At 41.2% G+C, this 23,169-nt stretch overlaps 1 protein-coding gene across 1 annotated transcript; it reads left to right on the top strand.

Moving 5' to 3' along the window:
* The first annotated feature begins 6,291 nt into the window (after positions 1 to 6,291).
* Positions 6,292 to 22,955, top strand: CTSC (cathepsin C). Its single transcript, XM_041414108.1, has 7 exons — positions 6,292 to 6,463; positions 7,457 to 7,602; positions 15,713 to 15,879; positions 16,295 to 16,450; positions 18,454 to 18,569; positions 21,016 to 21,147; positions 21,840 to 22,955. Exons 1-7 carry the CDS (start codon positions 6,298 to 6,300, stop codon positions 22,340 to 22,342), a joined length of 1,386 nt encoding a protein of 461 aa, XP_041270042.1. The 5' UTR covers positions 6,292 to 6,297; the 3' UTR covers positions 22,343 to 22,955.
* The last annotated feature ends 214 nt before the right edge of the window (positions 22,956 to 23,169 follow it).

The raw sequence follows: 23,169 nt of genomic DNA, 5'->3' as shown, positions 1-23,169 counted from the left end.
GCACTTTAGCAATTGATAATCACATTTGACTGTCTGCAGTTCCCCAGCTCTACTGGGCAGTAACAGCCTGTGGTGCATTGGAAGTACCTTGTTACCTACACAGAGTGCACCCACCTTGCAGCACTGAGCATGTCCTTGTCCCTGACTTGTGCAGGTGCCCAGCTGGGCAGAGCAAGCACTAAGTCAGCCTTCTAGGTGCTGTGACCGACCACACCTTGCATGGCCACGACTGAGGCAGCACTCAAACTCCATGGCACAAAACTGGGCTGGCTTTGCAATGGAGAGCAGAGCACCCCTCAGGAGATGGGATATGAACCTCACCTCAAGGGTGCAGTGGATGGATGACCTTTCTGCCTGGAATAGGGAAAAACATGTACCTAAATAAGTAATTTTAGCAAACTGCTGACTTGCGTCTCAGAATAAGAAAACCTGCCAGAAGACTGGGAGAAATGGTTAGATCATTAATTAATTAGTCCTATTATGGAGGGTAGTTCAATTCCACTACAGTTATGGTAGCGGAATTCTGCTATTCCCCTCCTGCTTCTGCTTTCCATTGTGCTCAGGGATTATCTAGACATGGGTTCAGTGATCTGATGCAACAGGAATTTTTTTTTTTTTCCTGTGAGAGCATGCTAGGTTTTTTTTGTCTGATCACCTTGCTTGCCTGTGACTGCTCAGTCTCTGGCTTTGATGCCACAAAAGCACCTGCTGGGTCTGATGGAAGAGGTAGGAAGAGGCAGAGCAGGACTGTTTTTTTGCATTGGCAGCCTGCAATTATACCAGCTAAAGCTGAGCATCAAATTGCAAACACACACCAGGAAAGGGAAATTAGTTACCATTTAAATTGTTTGACTATTTGAAAGTCAACTGGAAATCCTAAGTATAATGGATTTTCTTGTTTTATTTCAACATGATACAGCTATATTGCTATCAGATTTTCTACTTTTTGTGGCCATTCAATTTCCCATCTGATCTACACATTGTAAAATCAACTTCCAGGACATGAAATTAATTTAACTTCTATTTTTTTTTCCAGTTCCTAACAGTAGAAGCAATAGTGTTTTTTATGGGATGTGTAGATATTTAATTACTTCAGGTTCATAAAATCCTTTACCCTTTGAAGATTAAAAATGCTTATAGGTACCAAGCACTCAGTCAGAAAAGCTGTTCATTTATGAGATGAGATATTTCTGAAAAATGGTATTTCTTTCAGATAAGGCACCTCTGAGAAGGTCACTTAAATTTTTTTTATCTTCTTCATCATCATCTTCTTTCAGTGAACCACAGGGCTGGAGGACTCCCCAGGAGGTCACCATCTATTCAATACCAGCTTATGTCTTCCAGCACATGCATGATGTGCTGTGGGGTGATGTCTGTGAACTCTCAGCAGTTCACTCACATCTTTCTGCCAGTGACTCCAAAATCTTCCAGCTGACACCTTGATTCTCTGATGCTGTAATATTCTACACTTCTAAATATCTGAAGGAAAGAAGATTTTTAAGGTCAAGTTTCTTTATATTGAAACTTATTACATTCCTGGCAGTTTTGAAGATAATATGATTTCCATGTTGATTTTAATTACAGTGACATTTCCTGTTACTCTTCCCCAACTGGAACATTATCTAGATATTTAAATAGCATCTTAATCAACATGGAATTAACACTGTTATTTTAAGGGTCATTACAATAACCAAAGCAATAGTTTCCAGGAAGATTTCAATAAATTTCCTAAGTTTTTAAATAGGATAAAAAAATTATTTTAATTATAACATGTTTTTTCCAGGAACAAAGCACTTATATTTGTCCTCACAAACACATATACACACAGGCTATGAAGACAAGTATTCTGTGTATCATCTTGCAGAAAAAGTTGGCAGATAAATGTCCTCAGTGGACAAAAGCCAAGCAAACTAACTGAAAGGTGATATTTATGTTTGACTTACAGAATCAGATTCCACTATGATTTTCAACTTTGCATTGTGTTGTGGAAAAAAAGCCAGACTCTGCTGACATCCTCCTACAGTTTGGATGCTTCCACAGCAATAGCAGTGAACAGCCTCTTTTCCCCTACATCCAGCTATTCCCAGCTCTGGCTTCAGCAGGATGGTCTTCCAGGTGGACTAACAACTGGTTTGGAGATGTGCTAAAGCCCAGCTTGGCTAATTGTTCTGCATTTAATTTACCCTCCTATTCCCTTTCTTCACTTTTTGTTTTGTGGATTTTCAATTAAGCTGCATCATTTTCCTTGTGCCTCTCACTGTGCTGCACTGCAGACAAGTATATTACAGTGCCTCAGAGGAGCGATACTCTCAGTCAGAGAACTGGCCAGATCATTAAACCATAGGCTTAGTCTGTGCTTAAATCCCACCCCGATGTTATTTATTATTGCTAGGATTATTTTTAGTTAGGCTTTGGATAGTGGCAGCACTTTAGAAAGCAACTTTTTGCCCACTAGAGCCAGAGAAGAAAATAATTAAAAACACCAAAAGAATATGAGGAAATATATGGTTGTTTCTAAAAAGTGAATAGAATTAATCAACACTTCTTTTGTTTGTTTTATTACTAATTCCTGCACCAAAATAAATAATGAATTCCCAGAAAAACTTTCAAAACCAACTTTCTAGAAAAAAAAAACAGGGTTTTTTTTTTTTCCCAGACAGATGCAAACTTCAATTGTTAATTTAGATCCCCTAGACAAAGTGCTGTACATCAAGCTGTACATGTACACCACACTAATTCTGTTTAAAAGATTAACTCACATAGTTGCTAGAAACTACTTGATTTGTTCTGCAGAGCATCTTCCCTTAAAATGCGGTAAGTTTATAGTTGCAACAAATGAATACATATTATCTACCTGCCTTCCAGAAACAGCCAGAAACAATTTCACTGCGAAGTAAACAGGATGTGTTCAATCATGCATAGAAGTACATAGTGCTAAGCTGGTGCAAGTACCCAGCAGTAAAACAAAATGGTCAAATTTTATAGTGAGATAATGATCACATATTAATTAATGCTCTGAAAAATAAGTCTTTGAGTACAGCTCTTCACTTTCTAAAGGCACATAAGCAGGACATTGTTCTTGCAAAGCCATCTGGAGAAGAGCAACAACTGTCTCAGTAAGGAGTTAATTTCAGAGCCTACACAGGACCATGCAAATGCTCATATTCTCACACCTTTCCAAAACAAGAAAAGGAATAAGCTCAGTTATGTTTGGGCTCCAAATTTTTTAAAATTACTCCCATTATACTGTGCTAATATCTTCATCAGAGGTAGGGATGATGGCACACCAATGAAAGTGCAGCAGGGTTTGTAAGGAGATATATATTTTTTTTTTTTTTTAGACAGATACCACTGAAATAGATGGGCAGCTCTTGTGCACAAGGATCCTTTTTCTTTAATTTTGTTCACCCAAAAATCAGCTTTCTATGAACCACTCCAGGCATGTAATGTTTGTTTTCCCCTGTGAAGTGGATGGCTGATTACCACCCAGGTCGTGGTTAACTCCCAGACTGGGGAACTGACTCGACTGAATAACAACCACTCCTGTGACTTTTGCTCCCAGGATTCTCTTCAGCCAGTTCATTTCCCACAGCACTTCACTATACACTCACACACCACTTCCACTTGTACAGACAGTGATAAGCCAAAGTGGCCAGGACTGAGTCTTGAAGTAAAAAGTTTATTTGTCGTTATTTGCCTAAATTCTGTTTACAAGCATTCAACATGTGGTGAACTCATCCTCTCACATGTTGACACCTAAGGAAAATCTGCCTTTTCCCCATGTAATTCCTGCTGATTGTTGTGAGCAAGGAGCCCTGGATCCTTTGCTGTGCTGATTCGACTCTCTAACCCAGCAGAAAGCTATTCACCTTTTGGAAGGAAGATTTTCACTGTTTATTTTTGAGGGGTTTTCCCCTCACCCTGTGACAGTGACTTCAATTACCTCACAAATAAGACTAGTGCATACCACAGCTATCAGGAGGTTAGTAGACCAACCACTCACCTTGGGAGGGGTTTATTATATGATGGTTTATTGGGGACAATAAACCATCATATTGACTTGGTCATTCCTTGTCTAATTCTCCTTAGGAGCTTTATCAAACACTGATGAAACACAGTTTTAAGGAGGTCTTATAAGTGATAAAATTTTGGCTTCAAGAAAGCAGTAACAGTGTGACAAACAAAGAACAAGTCTGCCATCAAACAGAGATGTCCCATCTGATGTGTCTTACACACAAAGCAAAACTAATTTAAGGATGTATTTCACAGACAAATCCAGATATGTCAGTGCTTATGAGCAAGGAAGACTTTTTTTCCCAAGGAAGTAATTAGAATTACTGTAGGAGAGAAGGCACAGGGAGTGCCTTTACCTTACACAGGTGAAATAAGTTACAGATGAAGAGTAGAACTGGAGTGAACTCAACAGGTCAGACTGAACCATCTCTGCCTGGTCACAGTGACCATGGTACAACCTCATTACATAAAATACACCTCTATTATCTATAATCTATTCTTACTCTAAGGCAATTACAGAGAAACCCATATGGTTTTGTGCAATGACAGCCTGCAGTGGCTACAATTTGAAACTGAAAATTGAGACTCAAAGCTCTGCAGAATGCAGAGGCAGGATCATCCAATCAGTGTCATAGGGATGAGATAGAGATACCAGAGACCTTTTTTTATGTGCAGCTCCTGCACATAAAACCAGAACAGTAACAGAGGCTTTTTTCTTAGGCCATTGGGAGTTTTTGGGTTCATCTCTGAAAATGGGGACCCAGAAGAAAAAAAGTCATCGGTAAAGAAAGGAGACAGGATGATATAGCCACATCTGTTTAGACAGGCTTGATCAGGAACAGTAAGGTGCATGCACTTGTATGGCATGACCAGCAAAATGTCCAGCTTGTATGTCATGTCCAGCTACCTTTGCAAAAAACTAATCTAGAGCTATTTTTTTAAAAAAACATAGCACTACCGGACAACAGAATCTTAGTGAACAGAAACAGCATTTGTTTGGAACACAGAGGAAACTCTGCTTCTCCAATTAAGTCAATGCTTTAGAATCCTCAAAACGCTGCCTTAAACAAGAGCTTTTATCTCTTTGCTGGTATGAGTAAGAGCATCTATCAGCTGGTTGCTGCAAGAATCAGCAGCAAAATGTCAAATTAATCCTTCCCCAAAAGGCTGGGAAGATGGCATAAAAAGAAAGTGATGGTACTAAAATAATGTATTACTTAAAACAGTTTAAATTTACTGATGCAATTCCTAATCTCCTGATTTAAATCAATACAAAAATAGATCAGGATACTTACAGTTTTAACCTAGTTTAGCTCCTGAGTTATTTAAAGCTACACTTTTGAAATCTGTGATGAGCAACTACGCGTAGATTAATACCAGGTTTACAACATATATTTTAAATTTATATCATAGCCAAGCTAGTGCATCATTTTCATAGCCAAAATCTTCATACTATATATGCATTTATTGTTCCCCAGAAAGGGGTTATTTTTCATATAACTCTTTTTTAAATGAGGGTATATTTACTCATTAGCAAGTCTTTTAGCCTTCTTGATTGCACATATATCTTTGGGAATGTGAAAGTGAGCACATTTTGCTTCTGGAGAGACAGAGGAAAAAGAGCCACTTCCCTGCACACCCACCCAGGGCCTCACATTTCGGTGGAGACATCTCTGTCCCCAACAGCACCCATCCCCTGCAAACACTCTGCTTCTTGGACAAGCAAGATTTTGCAGGTCACCATAGCTTCTCCTTTCAGGATGGGTTTTCTCTGCTTTTTGTCAACTGCTGATGTGTGCAAGGGTCTCACGGGTGGCGCCGGGTTTTGGGCTTACAGCCCGAGCAGGGTTCGTGCCGCATGGTTTCCTGGTTGTGATGCGCGGCTGCTGCAGAAACTCTGAGTCACTTTGTGCTGCTAAACCCATGGCGAACACGAGGCCCCGTCCTCCAGGGCAGCAAGGCGTAGGCTTGCAGTGACACCGGGAACAAAGCCTGTTGGGGACTTGCCGAGGCTCGGGGTTGGGCAGGGGGGCTGGGCAGGAGGATGCCCCTTGTGGGAGATAGATGGGTTTTGGGGAAGAGGATGCCCTTTGTGGGGGAGGATGCCCTTTGGTGAGGTGTAAGCGCTCCGCAGAAGAGGACGACCTTCGGGAAGGACACCGTGTGGGAAGGAGGCCCGGCCGGGGCGGGCCCGGGGGCGGGGAGGCGGCGGCGGCCGGGCGCATTTGAGCGGTGCGGCGGCGGCGGGCGCGGCGCTATGGCGGGGGGGGTGCTGCGGGCGCTATGGCGGGGTGGGTGCTGCGGGGTTTGGCGCTGGCGCTGCTGGCGGCGCTGCCCGCGGCCGTGCTGGGCGACACGCCGGCAAACTGCTCCTTCGCCGACCTGCTGGGCGCCTGGGAGCTCCGCGTCTGGCGGGCCGGCGGCCGCCACGGCAACTGCTCGCAGGCGGGTGAGAGCGCGGCGGGCCCCGGGCAGTTCCCGCCCCGCGGAGCCGCGGGCGGCAGAGAGGTGTCCCGGGAGCGGGGAGGGGGAAGCGGCCGCTCCGTGCCCGGAGCCCCCGGAGCCGGCATGGGCGGCGGGGAGGCCCTTCCTGCGCTGTTGCAGTTCCACTCTACTGGTTTTGTTTCTCTTTTGTTTGTTCCGAAGAGGACGTGACTAGGCCTCTCCATGGGCCCACGGCTCATGCCGGCTCACTGCCCCTCTCTCACGGGTGCCTTCCTGCGAGGCGCTGCCTGCCCGGGCCGTGGCTGCTCCCAGCAGGAAAGATGGCAGTGCTGGTGACACCTGGACAGCCCCTGTCAACCCCTGGGAGGCTGTCAGGGCTGGCAGTCAGGGAAGCCTGACAGCATCCAGAAAGATGGAAATACCACTTCCTTCGAGGGGATAATAATAGTGGGGACTTACTATTTAATGATTGTATGTCAATGTCATTTTAAAAATAGTAGATGCTTTGCATTTTTCTGTGTCATCTGCTTTTTGATCAGAGGAGACAAGTGGCAGTGCTAGCACTGGAGGTGAGGTGCTTGGTAGGGTTGGAGCACTGGTGTGAAGGAGTGTGTAGGATGGGTGATGCCTCATCCCAGATGTTGTAGGGGAAGAGTTGTCGTTCAGACACAGTACCTAAATGACACAGCATCCAACACCTTTGTAGCTCTACAGCCAGTTGTGTTTTAATAAGCTGGTGTTTCCCAGTCACAGCTGTTTGGTGCTGCTGCTAATAAAATGTGCAGATACTGTATAGGGGTGGAAAAAATGAGCATGTAGACCCACTGACACGTAAGTGGAGGTCCTGAAGTGTCTCAATGCCCTTTTGCAGATGACTATATTCAACGAGTGTACTGTAGCATCTTCAGGAATAAATGTTACAAAATCCTTTATGCATTTTTTTAAATTATTTTTCTCTTCCATACAGTAATCGCACCCTAATGTTTCTTTCTTTTAGGGCCTGTGGAGAAAAAGGTGGTTGTCAATCTTCAGAAGCTAGATGTGGCTCAGGATAGTCTGGGCAACTATGGTTTCTTCACTTTGATTTACAATCAAGGCTTTGAAATTGTGATAAATGACTACAAGTGGTTCGCATTTTTCAAGGTGAGTTAACCTGGCTGTTGCCAAAACGGCCTTTAGTTAGGCTTCTCTTCAGTCCCTGGGTGTTACAGTGGGTCAATTGGGACACTTGATTATCTTTGGCTCAAAGGTTTGCCTGGATTACCAGATAAAGGATTTGGATTTCTTCTTTTCATTTTTGAACGTAAGGAAACATCAATCAGTGGTTGGGTAGGGAGCAGAGAGAGGAAAGAGATATTCCACACTGGCCATTATCTGAAGAAAATACAGATGATTCTATTTTTCCCCTTTGGGCATGGTTAAATCAATTGAAGGGCTTCATGAAGCTAACTTTTCTAGTAGCCTGGATCCTGGATTTTTTTTTTTTTTTTTTTGGCTCTGTGGACCCAAGTCAAATAGCAAATACCATTGTTTTTATCTTTCCTTACAAATATTGTCAAATGTGTGGACACTTTAGAGCCATCTATCCTACTTGATGGAGGATTTCTGGGATCTATAAATTTCTGGGATCTATGAATTTTATTTCAGAATATTACTCTAATACCTAAGGAGCCTTTCTGGTGCCTCTAATTATTCCTTTGGAGTAATACTGTTCTCTTCAGTCCTTGTTAATGCCTTCAGGTCAAGCTGAAAGCAGTGATGGTAGGCAGGAATTAGACAGGAGAACACAGTCTTGTTAGGAGCACTCTGCTTCTGTCCTGATGAGTAGCATGATGAATCTGAAGGGTGGTTTGAAGTAATCTCTGCAGGATGGCTTTACTACCTTGACGACAGATGCTTTATGCAGCAGGGCTTCTCAGCTGGTGAGTGCTGCCCTGGGCAGGAACAATGAATGTGGTTTTGGTTGTTTCAGGAAGCATGATCTTGTGAGTCAATAGTAAACATCCAGGCCTTGTCCAGGCATAAAATCTCTGAACTTTGGCTAGTACTAAGGAGGGTGAGGAAATAACTTTTGCTCTAAATTGTCTTTCTGGGAGCCATGGTAGATGGTTTATTTTACAGCAGCTATTTTAAAGGGTGTTTTCAGGTGTTTGCAAAAGCCAGTGATCCACTCTTTCAGGAGAACTGGAATCGTTACTGAATAGAAATTATGTAGAAGGCTCCAGTTTAACTGCAACCTCCTTGCAGCTTCCATCTGTGCTGATTTTGGCTCATGTAAGGGAAAGGACTGTATAGACTTTTTAGCACAACTACTGGGGAAGTTATTTAGATGCTCATTGTTGTAGGTTTACCCCAGTAAAGAGCAAAGCAACACTCACCCATCAGTGTGTTGGGGGAGTGAGTTGGAAGGCTAGAAGTGCAAAAACTCGTAGGCTGAAATCAAGGTCCTTTAATAGGTAAAGCAAAAGCTGTGTGTGTGTGCAAGCAAAGCAAAATGAGGAATTCATTCACTACTTGCCACCAGGATAACTTGCCACCATAATAAGCAGGTGTTCAGCAATTTCCAGGAAAGCAGGGCTTCATTGTGCACAACTGTTAAATAAGAAGGCAGATGCCATGATTATGAATGTCCCTCTTTTCTCCTTTCCCCAGATTTTATTTCTATGCAGGATACTTTTTGGCATGGAATATCTCTTTGGTCAGTTGGGGTCAGCTTTCCCAGCTGTGTTCCCTCCCAATTTCTTATGCATCCCCAGCCTATCTGCTGTCAAGACCTAGTGCACTCTTATAACTGGAAATTTTTGAAGTAAGAATGCAAGCTTTTAAACAAGACAGGGTCTTGTACTTGAGCAGAAGCGAAGTATGAGAGAGAAACGCCTGATTGACATTCTCATCTGTATAAGATAGTGAAATTATATTGCTGTGATGTGCATTCCTCATAGGTTTGGCAGGTGATACAACAAAGACTGCACAGACACTGAAGGGTAACTGAGCAGAATTACTCTGAAGTTTCTCAGGCAGGGACACCTCTGTGAGCTCACCTGCAGTGGGAGAGCCTGCCTCAAAAGTGGCAGGAATTGCTGCCTCCGTGAGGACAGTAGAGCACTGTATGCTGTAGTGTTGTCCCTAAACTTGTTTCTGTCTCTGGCAGGGAGAATTTAGCAGTCATTGTTGGGCTCATCTGAGGAGAATATTGTTGAACTAGCAAACTTTGGGCTGATATTTTACACTGAAATGCAGAGTTGCTTTACAAGCCAATATGCTAGGCAGTAAAAGATTTGCTGATTATCAAACAAATTCCTGAGTGTGAGGAATTTAATCATAGAAACAGTGTAGCCTGCTCTGGGATGTAAATGGATCTGCTAGTTGCCAGCTTGAAGACAGCTGAAAGTACTGAAGGCTGCTGCTCTCCATACCTTGTGAAATACATCCCCAGAAGATGAGCACTAAGTCAAGTGACTCATAAGCACTGATGTCATGTATTGCATTGATTTCATGTGTTGCACTGATTTGCAAAAATGCCCTTAAAACAACATACCAAAACTGTTACAGAATACTTTAAACTGAAAGGAGCTTCTGGTGGTCATCTGATTCATCTTGCTGCTCAAAACAAAGTGAGTCAAATATACACCTGAGCAGTAGCATACACAATAGCTTGCATTTTGTGGTCATTAAATGTGCCTCAGCCCTTTGTAAACTGATGGATTAATTATTAGTGTTGAAGTTGGTTTCTGTATTAAGAAATAACAAGCTTGTTTGGGTCATTGCTCAGTAATGGGGGATTCATGAGCAAGACATATTTAAATTAAAGACTTCTTTCCTTAAGCACCATAAGGGAGGATTAGAGTCCAGGTCAGTTACCCTCTCTAATAATTTTGCTGCTGTAAAAAGAGCAACAGATTACCAAGATGCAAGTCTATTGCTCAGAATCATGAGGAAATACCACAGCACTTACTAAATGCATTTTTTGCTGCAGACAGCTACTTGCTGTTATTGGGCAACAACATGCAATGTGTCTATCTGCAAAACTCCCAATTTCACAACTGTTAGTGGCACATGGAGGGAGGAAGTGGTTCCTTACAAACTGTTTGACCTTGTGACATATTTAACTGTGCATATCTGTTTACTTTTAATCCAGTAAATATTGCATTACATATGAAATAGGAATGCAACAAGTCTGAGATTGAGCAGAGGGAGGATTTGCCAGGTAAAATGAGCAGTGTTTAAACCAGTACAGTCTTTGTGAATTTCAGGCGTAGAAGTGCCACTTCTGCTAATTGAACCTCCAGTGTATTTTTCCAAGTTTTAAAGAATTAAGCTGTTAATTACTGACAAGCTGTGGGCTTGTCTAAGTGGTGACTTTATCAACGCTACTGTACTGTGTAGATATGAACACAGCCTGTTTGGCTGTGCATATTTCAATGAGTTTTTAATAGCCTTTGGTTCCTGTGGCTTACTAAACAGACACCCACTGAACCTTTTGTAGGTACTCATTGCCTTTACAAGGTACTTGTACTTTCACTTGAGGCCTATAGGGAAATTACTTTATACATCAGAGGAATGGATTGGGTGAGTTTATCAATCCTAGTTTTTCCTCAGTTTACTTTAATGTCTGAAATAACGATGCTTTAACCGTGTTTTTTTTCTAACTATTGTTGTACATAGATTTAAAGTTTGCCAAATTAAATGCAGTGTCCTACTGCACTCTTGCATTCTGCTTCTAGCACAAAATAAGTTGTTTAATGTGTGCTTCTGAAATGTCCCTGTACTGAACTCGGATGTGAAGTTAGTGTACTTGCTTTTGGCAGAAGCTTGATGATGTGCTTCTGCTGGATGATACAAGGATTTTTTAGGGTTATGCAAAATATAAAGCTTTAGCAATTTTTTTCACCCCCAAGGGATGTCAAAAAAAAAAAAAATAGAAGCAGCATAACATAAAAAGCTAGAGTGAGGCTGAAGGGAAAGTTGAGGCCAACTTGCTTCAATTACTTGATATCTTTGAGGTATTTATTTATTGTTAAGGCTACCACTTTGACACGAAACAGTCTCATAAGTTTCTCACTGTTTGTCCCTGAAGCGAAGTGGTTCTACTTCAGACTCCTGAGATACTCTTTAGCAAATACCAGAAGTCTGGCTTTTTTTTTTTTTTTTTTTTTCATATTGAAACATTACAACTACTTCAGCAAAAAAAAGAGATAGATTTTAGAATATTTCACCACTCAAGTTACTAATCTTTTCCAGACTTGGTGACATCTTTGTCACATCTTTTTCTTTCTTCCCTAATGATCCCAAATTTGGTTAAAATCAAGGACTGCTGTTCTGAAACAAACAGAAACAATTAGAACAGTGACAGCAGTTAATGTTTAAGTTTTCAGGATATGGAAAAAAACCCCAATCCTTTTATTTCATGTCACTAAAGTAGAAGTGCTAGAGTTGCTAATGCTATTTAATCATCCTGCAAATCAACTGAAAGTCAGCTTTTAACCTGTCTAATTTGGGCTTGCTTAACTGGCAATGAGCAACTGCTGCTTTCCTAAAGTGTAAATCTGAAAACACAAAACTCAGAATTGCAGAATCTTTCCTAAAGTAAAGAAAATCCACCTGGAGTTGATATTTGCTTGCATTTTATATTGTGTAGCAAGATGCAGTAGTTTTTTCTGGTAACATCATCTGCTGTATTTTTGTGCAGTAGGGCAGCTGCAAGTCTGCAGCTCTGTTCTCATTCAGTGTGTGCTTCCCATAGTAAAATGCATAGGCACACTTGTAAACTTGAGAGATAAGTCTCTCCACCAGGTTTAATATGTAGGGTAGTCCTGCCTCCTGGAACTCAAGTTGGCTTCTTGCCTAGGCATTGCTTAAATTGAGAACAATAGATTTCAAAGAGGATGGGATGTCTGCCTCTCTATGTGGCACTGCTAAATTCTCATTAAAATGCTGTGACTAATAAGGTCTCCATCCTTTCTTGGTTTCCTCTTAGGGAGATTAAAGATTTTAAAAAAGCTTTAAACAATTATGATTTTTACTAGGACTAGAATTGAACATGCAATTAGATTGTCATGATGACCAACACAGGAAAGGTGTTATTAAAAGTATACTTCACTGAAAAGCTTACCTGGGTTCAGATACTTAACAGCAAGCTTTGAAGTTTAGCTTACATGGAGGTTAATGTTGCCGTGGCTTGGCTAAATTTTGGCATTAGGCAAAACCATGTGAGTTGTCAGGATTGAGAAAAATATGCATTTGAAATAGAATTAAATTGTACTGTTTTCAAAGGTCAGAATTGGAACTATGAATATAGTTTGTATGCCTTTCTAAAGGAGTTCTCTTAGATTGGTCAGGTCACTGGATGGACTTAATGCTGCAGATTTCATCGGCTGATGAAATTATCATGTGACACAGCTGCAGTCATTTTAACTCAAAAATTAAAATCATCTTTACAGTCTGCAGAGAAATGCATGCAAGCAGTTATCCAGCCGTTGCTCATGATCACAGCTGTATGGCTGTTATCCTCCATGAAGGATGCTGTCCTGGGGTGGGCTCTGTGGATGTATTGGATACTGTGCTGGCAGCTTCTGCTGAGTCTGACATTGTAAGTTGCATCCACCTGAGTCAGCTGTTGCTCATGCAATGGTGCCATGTCTCTGCCATATGACTTGCTGTTAGTTGGGCAGGTGTACTCGTAGTCGGTCCTTTAAACCTGATACAGTAAAATTTCCTAGATGCCATCTGTCAGTCCTTCACTAGTAGAAATAAGAAATGCTGCAAAGTTGTTGTAGCAATGATATCATGGTGTACCTTCTGGTAATCTGTGGTCATCATTGTTATGGCACAGATGAGGTTTTTTTAAAGGCTTGTCTGCCACTTGTCTACATCAGTGGATTAAAAGTTGGGGAGGGGAAAGCAATTGTGACCTTATGTGGGTATTTAATTTCCTAGATACATTGTTATTTGGAGTTGAAATTCCTTTTATCCAAATGTCATTCGTGTATTATGGTCTCAAAGTATCCAGGTCCACTTTTCAGAGTAATTTCAGTAGTAGCTTAGTCTGGCACTCTACATAAAGATAGCTACAGAGGACTAGAATTGCCTAATTTTGGGCTTCTAGACAGACTGAAATTGGCTTTTATCACTTATTTATATTGAAGCATTGCTACTGGCTGTCCCTTCACCTCCTTTCTAATTTTTTTGATACAAGTGAACTGAAAGAAGAGTGCAAGAAATTTGCTACATTCACTTTTCCAAGGTGTGAATGCTATTGTGGTTATCTCTCTATGTCTTTAAAAAAAGCAATGAATTTTGTCTCTGGAAAGGGAGAGGGATTTCTAGGAGAAAAACACCTTTTTTTTGTTTGTTTTAATTTGTTATTTAGCAGATAACTCATTGCCCTTTTTTCATGAAGATAAGCCCCATATCTGTGTTACTTGTTTTAATTCAGAATAGCACTTTGCAAGGCAGGATTGTTGCAGGAAGCAGGCCTGTTCCTCTCATAATCTTCAGGTTTTCAGATTTAAGGCCTATGCTTATTGAGAATAGCTGTAGTGTTTTAGTCTGTGGCAGCTTTTAGATAGGAAAGACCAGGTACTAATTTATACCTGGTCATGTAGAGCCAGAAAAGTGATCTTACAGTAACTTTGATGTAAAGTCACTACCTATTGCTTTTGCAAGTGTCTGGATTCTAGTTCTGCTGTTGTGAAGAGTGTGTGTCTCAAAAGTCATCACTGGACCTTGCCCTTGGTATTTGGCCAAGTGTTGTTATTTCCCACATTGCACAATCTTGCACAGTAAGATAGGAAGAATAGAACAAGCTCAGCTTTCTAGTGCCCCTACCCTGCTCCAGCCAGCAAACACACTTGCTGGGTATAGGTATGTTGCCTCTGCATCCTCCAGACTGGGGACAAAGCAAATTCCCATTGTTCCAGAACAGAGGATTAACCTTTAGTTTTATTCTGCTGATCAATAAACCTAATTATTTCACTGTAAGTTCTCCTTCAGATTTCTCAAAAAATCTCAATATACACACAAACCTCCCAGTCTCTTTAATTAATCTTTTCCATCTTGGGGCATTTCCATCACTGTAAGCCACCACCTTCTTCAGTAAACAAGCTGAACAAACATTTTGTTGAAACATAGTTGCAGAATCCCACTAGAATTGTACATGTGCTGCTCAAATAGGATGAGATTTAATGAAGTTTTCTTGGACTAGAAAACTTGAATTGTGTGTAAGGGTTTTTTGGTTGTTGTTTGTTGTTGTTTTTTTTTTTTTTTTTTAATAGAAAAGTAAGGTTAAAGCCTTTGTTGCATGGGGGTTTCAGGTGCCTTTGTAGTGTAACACAAAACACTACAACCTTACGCAAAACACTTAAGAGATGAGGCACACACCCCCCATGGTGAGACATTCTGTTGTCAGAGAATTACTAATTCAGAAAATTTATGTAGCTGGGCAAAGTATTAGTGGTACCTGTTGTATGAAGACACATTTTGCTGAATAAATTACATTATTGCTCTTCAGTGGTGAAATGAAGACTTGTGTGTCTGAATAAGGAAATATTAGGACTCAAGACTTGAGGCTTTTGTGGCAGTCTCTGCTGCAATCTTTAAATGAGCTGTTCACAAGGGATCATCATTTCTCACTGTCTCATTTTGATAGTTCCATTTTGATAGTTCCTCATTTCTTGATAGTCAAGAAATTGTTTCTTGATGCTTTGCCATCACAGCTCTAACCTAAAAATGTGGCTGGAAGTTTCGTCTTTGGTTTTGACTTGTGAAACAATAACAGGGCATAAATAGTACTTACATTTTAAAACAGAAATAGTGCATGTCTTCCTGTGAGGTTACTGGATGACAAACTTGCCATTCTGCCTCTGTTTGAGTCTTAGTTTTTCAAACTTCTGTGGCAATCCAGAGTTATGTTGACTGGTCACATACTTGGCATAAGAAATCTCAGGACCTTGAGGAGAAGGTTGAGCACTAAGAGGTCTTTTACATCTTGCTGAGAAAGTAGCTGTTGGACGGAAATGATTAGCACAGGTTAGTTGATACTGATACAAATGCATACTTTGTTGCTAAAAATGCAAGTCACAACCCAACTGTCTTTTGCAGCTATTTGGTAAATAGCAGTTTCTTTCATCTTAACCTCTGGAGTGTGTTTGGCCACTTCCTGTGAAACACAGGCAGGAAGAAGCTGCTGTGAGTAGGTGGGGAACTGCTAAAAAATACATCTGCTCAACACAAGCATAACTTCTTTACATTGCAGTACAAAAAGGAAGGCCAGAATGTAACCAGCTATTGCAATGAGACCCTACCAGGATGGGTGCATGATGTACTTGGCCACAACTGGGCTTGTTTCATAGGACACAAGATTTCTTCATCTCCATCCGATGTTCGCATCAACGAGCTACCTCTTCAGAAGCCTGGGGGAAGGTAAGCAACAGATAAGTGACATTTTACTGGAATAAAATGTTTCATAATAGTGCTTGAGATTTAGCTAAAATCGTAAGAACCAATTCCAGTACCGAGGACAAAGTTAATGCCAGCGATAATGTTGGAAATAAACCTGAATGCAGAAGAACAGAGGAAGGTTTGCCTGTTGCATCACAGTGTCTTCAGTCTGTGATGAAGCCCTGTTATAAAACTGGCTTGTCTGAGGAAGGTAGTTGTATCTAGTCTGTCTCAAGTTTTAGAAACCTGGTCTTGATCCAGTAATTCCATGTTTCTTTAGCAGTACCTACCAGAAGACACTTCTAGAGTTACATACTGAGTTTAGAGAGTACTGAGTTTAGTTTCAATCTCAGTCCTTTTCTTACTGTTTTACTTGGTTGGTTCCTTTTGTTTGCAGACTCTCCCACATGCGTTATGTGCACAACTTCGACTTTGTAAATGCTATCAATGCTCACCAGAAGTCATGGAGAGCGACAAGATACAAGGAGTATGAGAATTTTGCCCTGGAAGAACTAACTAAAAGAGCTGGGGGTCTCTATTCCAGAGTTTCAAGGTAATAAGACATTTTGTTCTGCAAGAAACCCCACTGCTGCCAAGAGTCTACTTGTATTTGTCCTGGCTCTTAGCTGTGCTTATTTCAGATGTTTAATCAAGTTTCAAGGCTTTCCAGTTCATTTTCTTGGGATGCAAACATATTTTTCATTTGAATTATTATTCTGAGTATCTGTTGTCTCAAGCAGTTGGGACAATTAGAGTCACCTACCCTTTAGTCTTGCTCAGTAACTCACTGTTGAACTCATATATGCAGGGAAGCAGTAATCATCTCAGGGCAGTCTCAGTTATCATCTCCCTATTCTGTCTGTTCATCAGCTGCTTGCCACAGTCGGGAGTTTCTGCTTGTTCTTGATTCTGCTAGTTCATAATTGCAGTTGAAAAGCTGTGAACTGCTCTCTGCTCCTAAACATGAATATCAAAGATTTCTGAGGGAATTCCCTGGTTACTTTGATAATTTTTCCATGCCTGCAACAAGAATCCTCTAGCAGGAGTACAGTGTCTCAGTGAAGAAACATGAAAGTCACTCTGAGAATGCCTTCAGGGTCTTGCGGATCACTTAGCTGAGAGTGGTAATGGGGATGGGTACATCATGCTCTACAAAATTTGAGAACTAGAGTTTAAAGCTTCCCTTCTTTATAGCTGTCTTTGCATCTTCATAGTTTTGCTTTTTCATCTCTTGGTATTTCTGTGAGTAGGAATACTGCTTACTTTTCCTGCGGCAATCGTATGTTTGTTGAAGAAGGTCCTACTGTAGAATAAAAATGCTGATTTGCATGGGAATGGCATGCAGATGTATAGATAAAGTCACCTTGTAGATGATCTTAAATACAGTAACCTATTTGGAAGCTCTCTTCCACCCATGCCAGTACCATGACAGTATTTGGTTGGCCCTCTCCTGTTTTCAAACCAGTCTCCAGAGTCTGGTGTTTGTGAATAGCACTGAGCACAAGCATCAGGTTACATGAAAGTTGAGTGCAGGAAGCTCTTGTTTTGCTGATGGGAGAATCACTTGGCTGCAGGTGGTAGATGAGGACAGGTAACATTTAATACTTCTTCAAAAGTCACAGTAAAAACTTGCCCCAGAGAAGTCTCAAGGGCAAGTGGGACTACAGTTAGTGAATTGTCAGTGTAAGCCATGCCTGTGCCTGAAGTGAAACTGTAGTTGCTGTCAGTGCATGCTGCCAAGGCAAGATGGTTTCTGCAGTCAGATATTCTACATACTGTGTAATTGCAGTAAAATAACTGTTGTAGAACTGTGTTGCTATAATCTCTGAGAGTTACCTCAGCACTTCAGATTGGTGCAAAAGTCCTTGACCTCAGCAGCTCATGGATGTTATGGAAACTCCGCCACTGGACCTCGCAGACGGAGCCACTCTGGCAGTCACACTCGCACCACCCAAGCTGGGACCGAGGTCCCTTTGCAGCCACACCCCACACTCACAGTCACACCAGCATTCTTTACCTGCTTGATGCCAGGGTTCCAATAGCAGAGTCTCAGATGTCCAGATCTTTAAAATAATTTGATTTTGCTGCAGTAACTAAATAATAAAACAGCAGTTCGTACCCAAGCAAAGGAGCCCCCGGGCTTTTATACCCCCAGCCTTAAGTGCAGGAAAGTCTGGGGTCCTTTCTGAGTGTCCTGCCACCTGGCTGGGCCACAGGTCCCTTCTCCCTTTGTTATACAAAAGGATTTTGACACCCAGAGTTCTTTGAAGCTCACACTGCAGCTTGCAAACTGAACTACCTGTGCTGAATGTATTCCTCAACAGTGGATAGTTAATAATATATTTCCCTCAGGGAGCAATTTGAGTAGGTCTTGAATTCTGCTCAAGCTTATCTCTTCATATTGACACCCACTCAGTTTAGATGGAGATTATTTTAAATTGCATAGTGTGAAGCAAGTCCAACTAGTAGAAGCCAAAGATGAAAACTTGAGTGTTACGTAATTGTTTCCTTGCCTACAGTGTGATATGTTTTTCAAAAGCATTTTCTCCTCTTTAGGCCAAAGCCTGCACCTCTAACACCTGAGTTACTCAAGAAAGTTTCAAGCTTGCCAGAATCCTGGGACTGGAGAAATGTGAATGGTGTCAATTATGTCAGCCCTGTTCGGAACCAAGGTAAAAATGAAGAAATAAAACCTCTGAATTCAAAGTTCTAGAGTTCCTTTGATGTAATTTGCTGCTAACCAGAAGGTTTTGCCTAGTGTCTTGCAGCTGACAGGTTGCACCTTTACTGTGAATAACCCGTGGAAACAGGGTGGAGTCCTGGCTAACAATGCTGTACCGAAACAGGTGGTGGTACTGGCTTGTCCAGACAGCAATGACTTGCTGGGGTGAAAGCCTATTACCACAGTACCCTGCATAAACACAGCTGTCAGGTTTTGTCCAAACAATCTTAGCCATGGTTTTCTGCACACTGACTGATGTACATTTAATTTTTTCCCTGATTTTGTTTGATGGCAAATTATCATGAGCTTTAATGAATAAACCCATAAAATTGTTTAAACTGCCTTCAGTCTTATCACACTGATAAATTCAGGCGTTTCTTAACTGTGTAGTTGCAAGAGGAGATATTAGTCACTATGAAAATTGCAGACAATGATAAATATAAAATACTGGTAAGAACTTCAAGGGATACCATGCTGGTATGTGTTGATTCTGTAGAGAGTGTTTATAGGTCTCTGGTGTGAGATGCCTAAATTATATGTTTATATAATGGAGGCCAGGAGTGAGCTCTGTTAATGTGTCCCTTCTCTGTGCCACCATAAACTTGCATCTACTGGTAGCTATCTGGCGGCAGATTTTGGGGCAAAGAAGCATAACATTAGCATGGTGGGAAAAGGATGACTTAAATCACCAATCCCTCATTTATGATTTAGTTATTCTGACAAATTCTGCCAGCTAGTAGCAGAAGCAGCATAGGAAGGCTTATGGAATTTCTATCTATGTGGAAGCACAGGAAGATGGCAACAGGAAATTATGTGGTCCTCTGTAGGTGTGAGTCCTGTACTTTCTCCTGGTGTGAACTATGAATGTCCCAAGGGTTCTTTTATCTTCCAAACAATTGAACACTCAGTTCCAGACTATACCCTTTCTCTGTGGTGTTGCTTCAAAGTTTCTCTAAATAAGAGCTAGTCTGTTGTTTCCAATAAAAGAGCTTCCTACACTTTTTATGTAATCTGAGGGTCCATGCTGAGTGTGTTCAATGTCTGAGGAACATACATTCTGCTCCATCAAATTAGAATTTTAGCTTTCAGGTATAGAAATAAAAAAGAAAACAAAACCTACAAAAGAGGTCATTCTGTGGACTTTATAAATACCACTGTGGCAACAGAAAAGACATTTAGCAGCCAGTCCAGCAGACTTCAGACTGAAATAGTTGAGTGAATTGTATTTTTCATGTTTTTGCACACATAATGCAGCAAAGTGTTCTACAGTGTGGCCCATCTCAGATGTTGCGACTGTACAGTGAGTGGGAGGCACATTTCACTGCTTCACTTTGCCCTGCTGGGAAAAGTGTTCCTGTTCAGGCTGATTTTGTCCCTTCTCTTCAGAGGTACATCTAGCTGAGTGAAGGTGCAATTTCATGAAGTCTTGCTGTTGTAATAGCTCTGCTTTTATACACCTACACAGTTCAAGAGAAAGTATGTTGTTTTGTTCCTCAAGGCTCCCACATTTTCATAGCTCTGCAATATTTGACTTTCCCACCATCAGGAAACAAAGGAAATCAGTCACCTTGATGACAATCAGTAGATAAAATAGGACCTCATCCAAGTAATCATTCTTCCTGTGAGGCTTGTCATTCCATTTCCAAAGGCTTTTTATGAGTGAAAGGAAGGTCCTAGAGAGTGCAGAGGCCTAAAGCTAGAAACAATACTAAATTTTGATGCAAAAGTAAGGAGTCTTTACTGTCTGCCAGGAAGCAGAAGGGAAATTAAGGTGCTTCTGAAAAGCCAGTGTACAATTACATGCCCTTGGGAAGCAAAGAGAGTGGGGATGAATCCATTATATTAAACATGCTCTTTATACCACTATTCTCTTAAAAGCCAGTTATTTTAAAGGTAGCTGTAGAGGTGGAACATTTTTTCAACTGGAAATTACGGGACTAAATCCATTGAAATAAGATCAATATTGTCAGCATTCACTTCAAATAGCTCATTCCCCATAGCATATGTGCTCCATAAAGGATAGATAGAGCCTTCTCAGCCCTGCTAATGTGGTCCCTGAAGGTTCATTCTGAAGGAATAGGGTAATTGGATAGCTCTTACGTGCTACTGCTGAAAAACACTGAGCAGTACTTTGCCTCTTATTCTTGAAAATAAGCTCAGTGTTCCTGAGAAGTTGTTAGAAGTGGGTTTTGAATTGCATGCATGAAAGCTAAATGAAGATTTAAAGTTTTTGCTCTATTGGTGTTCAAGTTCTAATCACTGTCTGGTAGGTTTTAACTCTTTTCAGTGGACTTTAGGAATAGATGTACCTGATGGCAGTACAGGTACTACTTGTAGTAGTAGCGTTGTTTATGTTACTGACTGCTCCTTGTGGTTCCTTTTTCTCCCCTTCTCAGGCTCGTGTGGCAGCTGTTACGCATTTTCCTCCATGGGCATGCTGGAGGCAAGGATACGTATCCTCACAAACAACACTCAGAAACCAGTCTTCAGTCCCCAGCAGGTTGTGTCTTGCAGCCAGTACTCTCAGGGTAAGGATGATGGTTATATGGACACCTTTCAAGTAATGACAATGCTGGAGAAGGAGACTAGTTTGAAAATTTCCATCCCTTCCCCATCAAGTTACTTTTTTCATAAAACTTTTTCATACATCTGCCTGTGAGATGGGAAATATCTAAGGAGTAGGGCTCGAAATGGAGCTGATTACAATGCTTACCTAGAAGAAATGGAACTAAATATTCTCCCAGTGGTATATTCAGAGGGAGGGGGAAATGAGCAAAAGCAATGACTAAAGCTTTCCAGAGGACTGTATCCTTGTTAGGACAGATCCTTGTACTGCATATAACTAGCCGTTCTTTCTGACAGGGATTGTCAGGAGCCCTTTCTGACAGGGATTGTCAGGATGAGAAAAGGTCCAAGTATTAGTGTTCCTAATATAGCTCCCACAGATGTGAATTTTGCCGAGTGTTTCAGAAAGCTGACTGTAGCTAACTGGAGTGTTAGGATGATCTGGGTCACTGAAGTGTGTTCAATACGTATGTATTTGGAAGATACAAATATGTACACATCTGAAAGAATTATGAAAGATTTAAGTGGGAGAGTTTCCTACCTCAAATTCTTCCCACCTCAAAATTCTCAAATAAGAGAATTTCCAAGGGAAGAAGACTTTTTTGGTTTATTTTGGTTTTTTGGTTTTTGTTTTTTTTTTGGTTTTTTTAATAAGGTTGTGATGGTGGCTTCCCATATCTCATTGGTGGAAAGTATGTCCAAGACTTTGGTGTGGTGGAAGAGGACTGCTTCCCTTACACAGCCCAAGACTCTCCGTGCCTTTTCAAGCGCAGCTGTTACCACTACTACACGTCTGAGTACCACTATGTTGGTGGTTTCTATGGAGGCTGCAATGAAGCCCTGATGAAGCTTGAGCTTGTTCTGCATGGCCCAATGGCTGTTGCCTTTGAGGTTTATAATGACTTCATGCTTTATAAAGAGGGGATCTACCATCACACTGGGCTGCGGGATGATTTAAATCCTTTTGAATTGACCAATCATGCTGTTTTACTGGTGGGCTATGGTAAAGACCCAGAAAGTGGTGAGAAATTCTGGATTGTGAAGAACAGCTGGGGCACCTCATGGGGAGAAGATGGCTACTTCAGAATCCGCCGTGGCACTGATGAATGTGCAATTGAAAGCATTGCAGTGGCTGCAACTCCTATTCCAAAGTTATAATGTAAATGTCTTCATCCAGTGCCTTGCCCTAAGCCATAAGAACACACTGATGGTTGAAGATTCTGGTTAAAATCTGTCCCCTGGCTTGAAAAGGCAGCTTTAAGGAATTTTTCAACAACAGAGCAGTTTCCATATGTGAGAAGATGAAGACTGTGCACTGGAGGCTTCCTCTGAAGTCTGACAGTAGATCACCCAGAAGGGCTGCTTTAGCGACAGTGGTGATTAGCTACTCATCATTGGATATACCTTCAATTACTAGTTGCATTTTTTTCCATGGGCAATCTTGACCTTCAGATCTCAGAGAGAAGTGTCTGCTGTGATAGTCTGTAACTGCTTTGAAGGGATGGTGTAGTGCCTTACTTCTCAGAAATCAGGAAGTCACTGCAATTTGGAACATAAATGTGTTTTGGGTCGGGAATGAGCAATTATGATGATGAAAATAAAATTCTAAAGCTCTAAGTGTCCTGTGAAAACTGCATGTCAAATCCTTATGACAATAAAAATCAATTCTATGTTTCAGGCTGTTACTAAATGTTCTAGTGCTGGATTTTATTGCTGTGCTTCACTATTGATCATTTCAGAGTTCAATAAAGAACAACCCACTCCTATAGGAGTTTGTATTTGTGGAAGAAGTTAGTTCTTTTGGTGACCTGTCTATGAGTTTTGAGCTTCCTGTCAAGAACTTTTTACTTCAGCAGAAACTGGTGGGAAAGAAGGATGAGAGGGCAGAAGAGCTAGTACAGTCTTCCATGTGAAGCTGAGATAATCACAGCAGCATCAAGCAAGTTGTCCAGAAGTGCAGTAGTCCTTGCTGTGGATGTAGGATA

The sequence above is a fragment of the Onychostruthus taczanowskii genome, unplaced genomic scaffold (genome assembly GCF_017590055.1).
Source record: "Onychostruthus taczanowskii isolate IOZ18803 unplaced genomic scaffold, ASM1759005v1 scaffold44, whole genome shotgun sequence".
NCBI classification, from domain to species: Eukaryota; Metazoa; Chordata; class Aves; order Passeriformes; family Passeridae; genus Onychostruthus; species Onychostruthus taczanowskii.
This window is presented reverse-complemented; position numbering and strand designations above follow the sequence as displayed.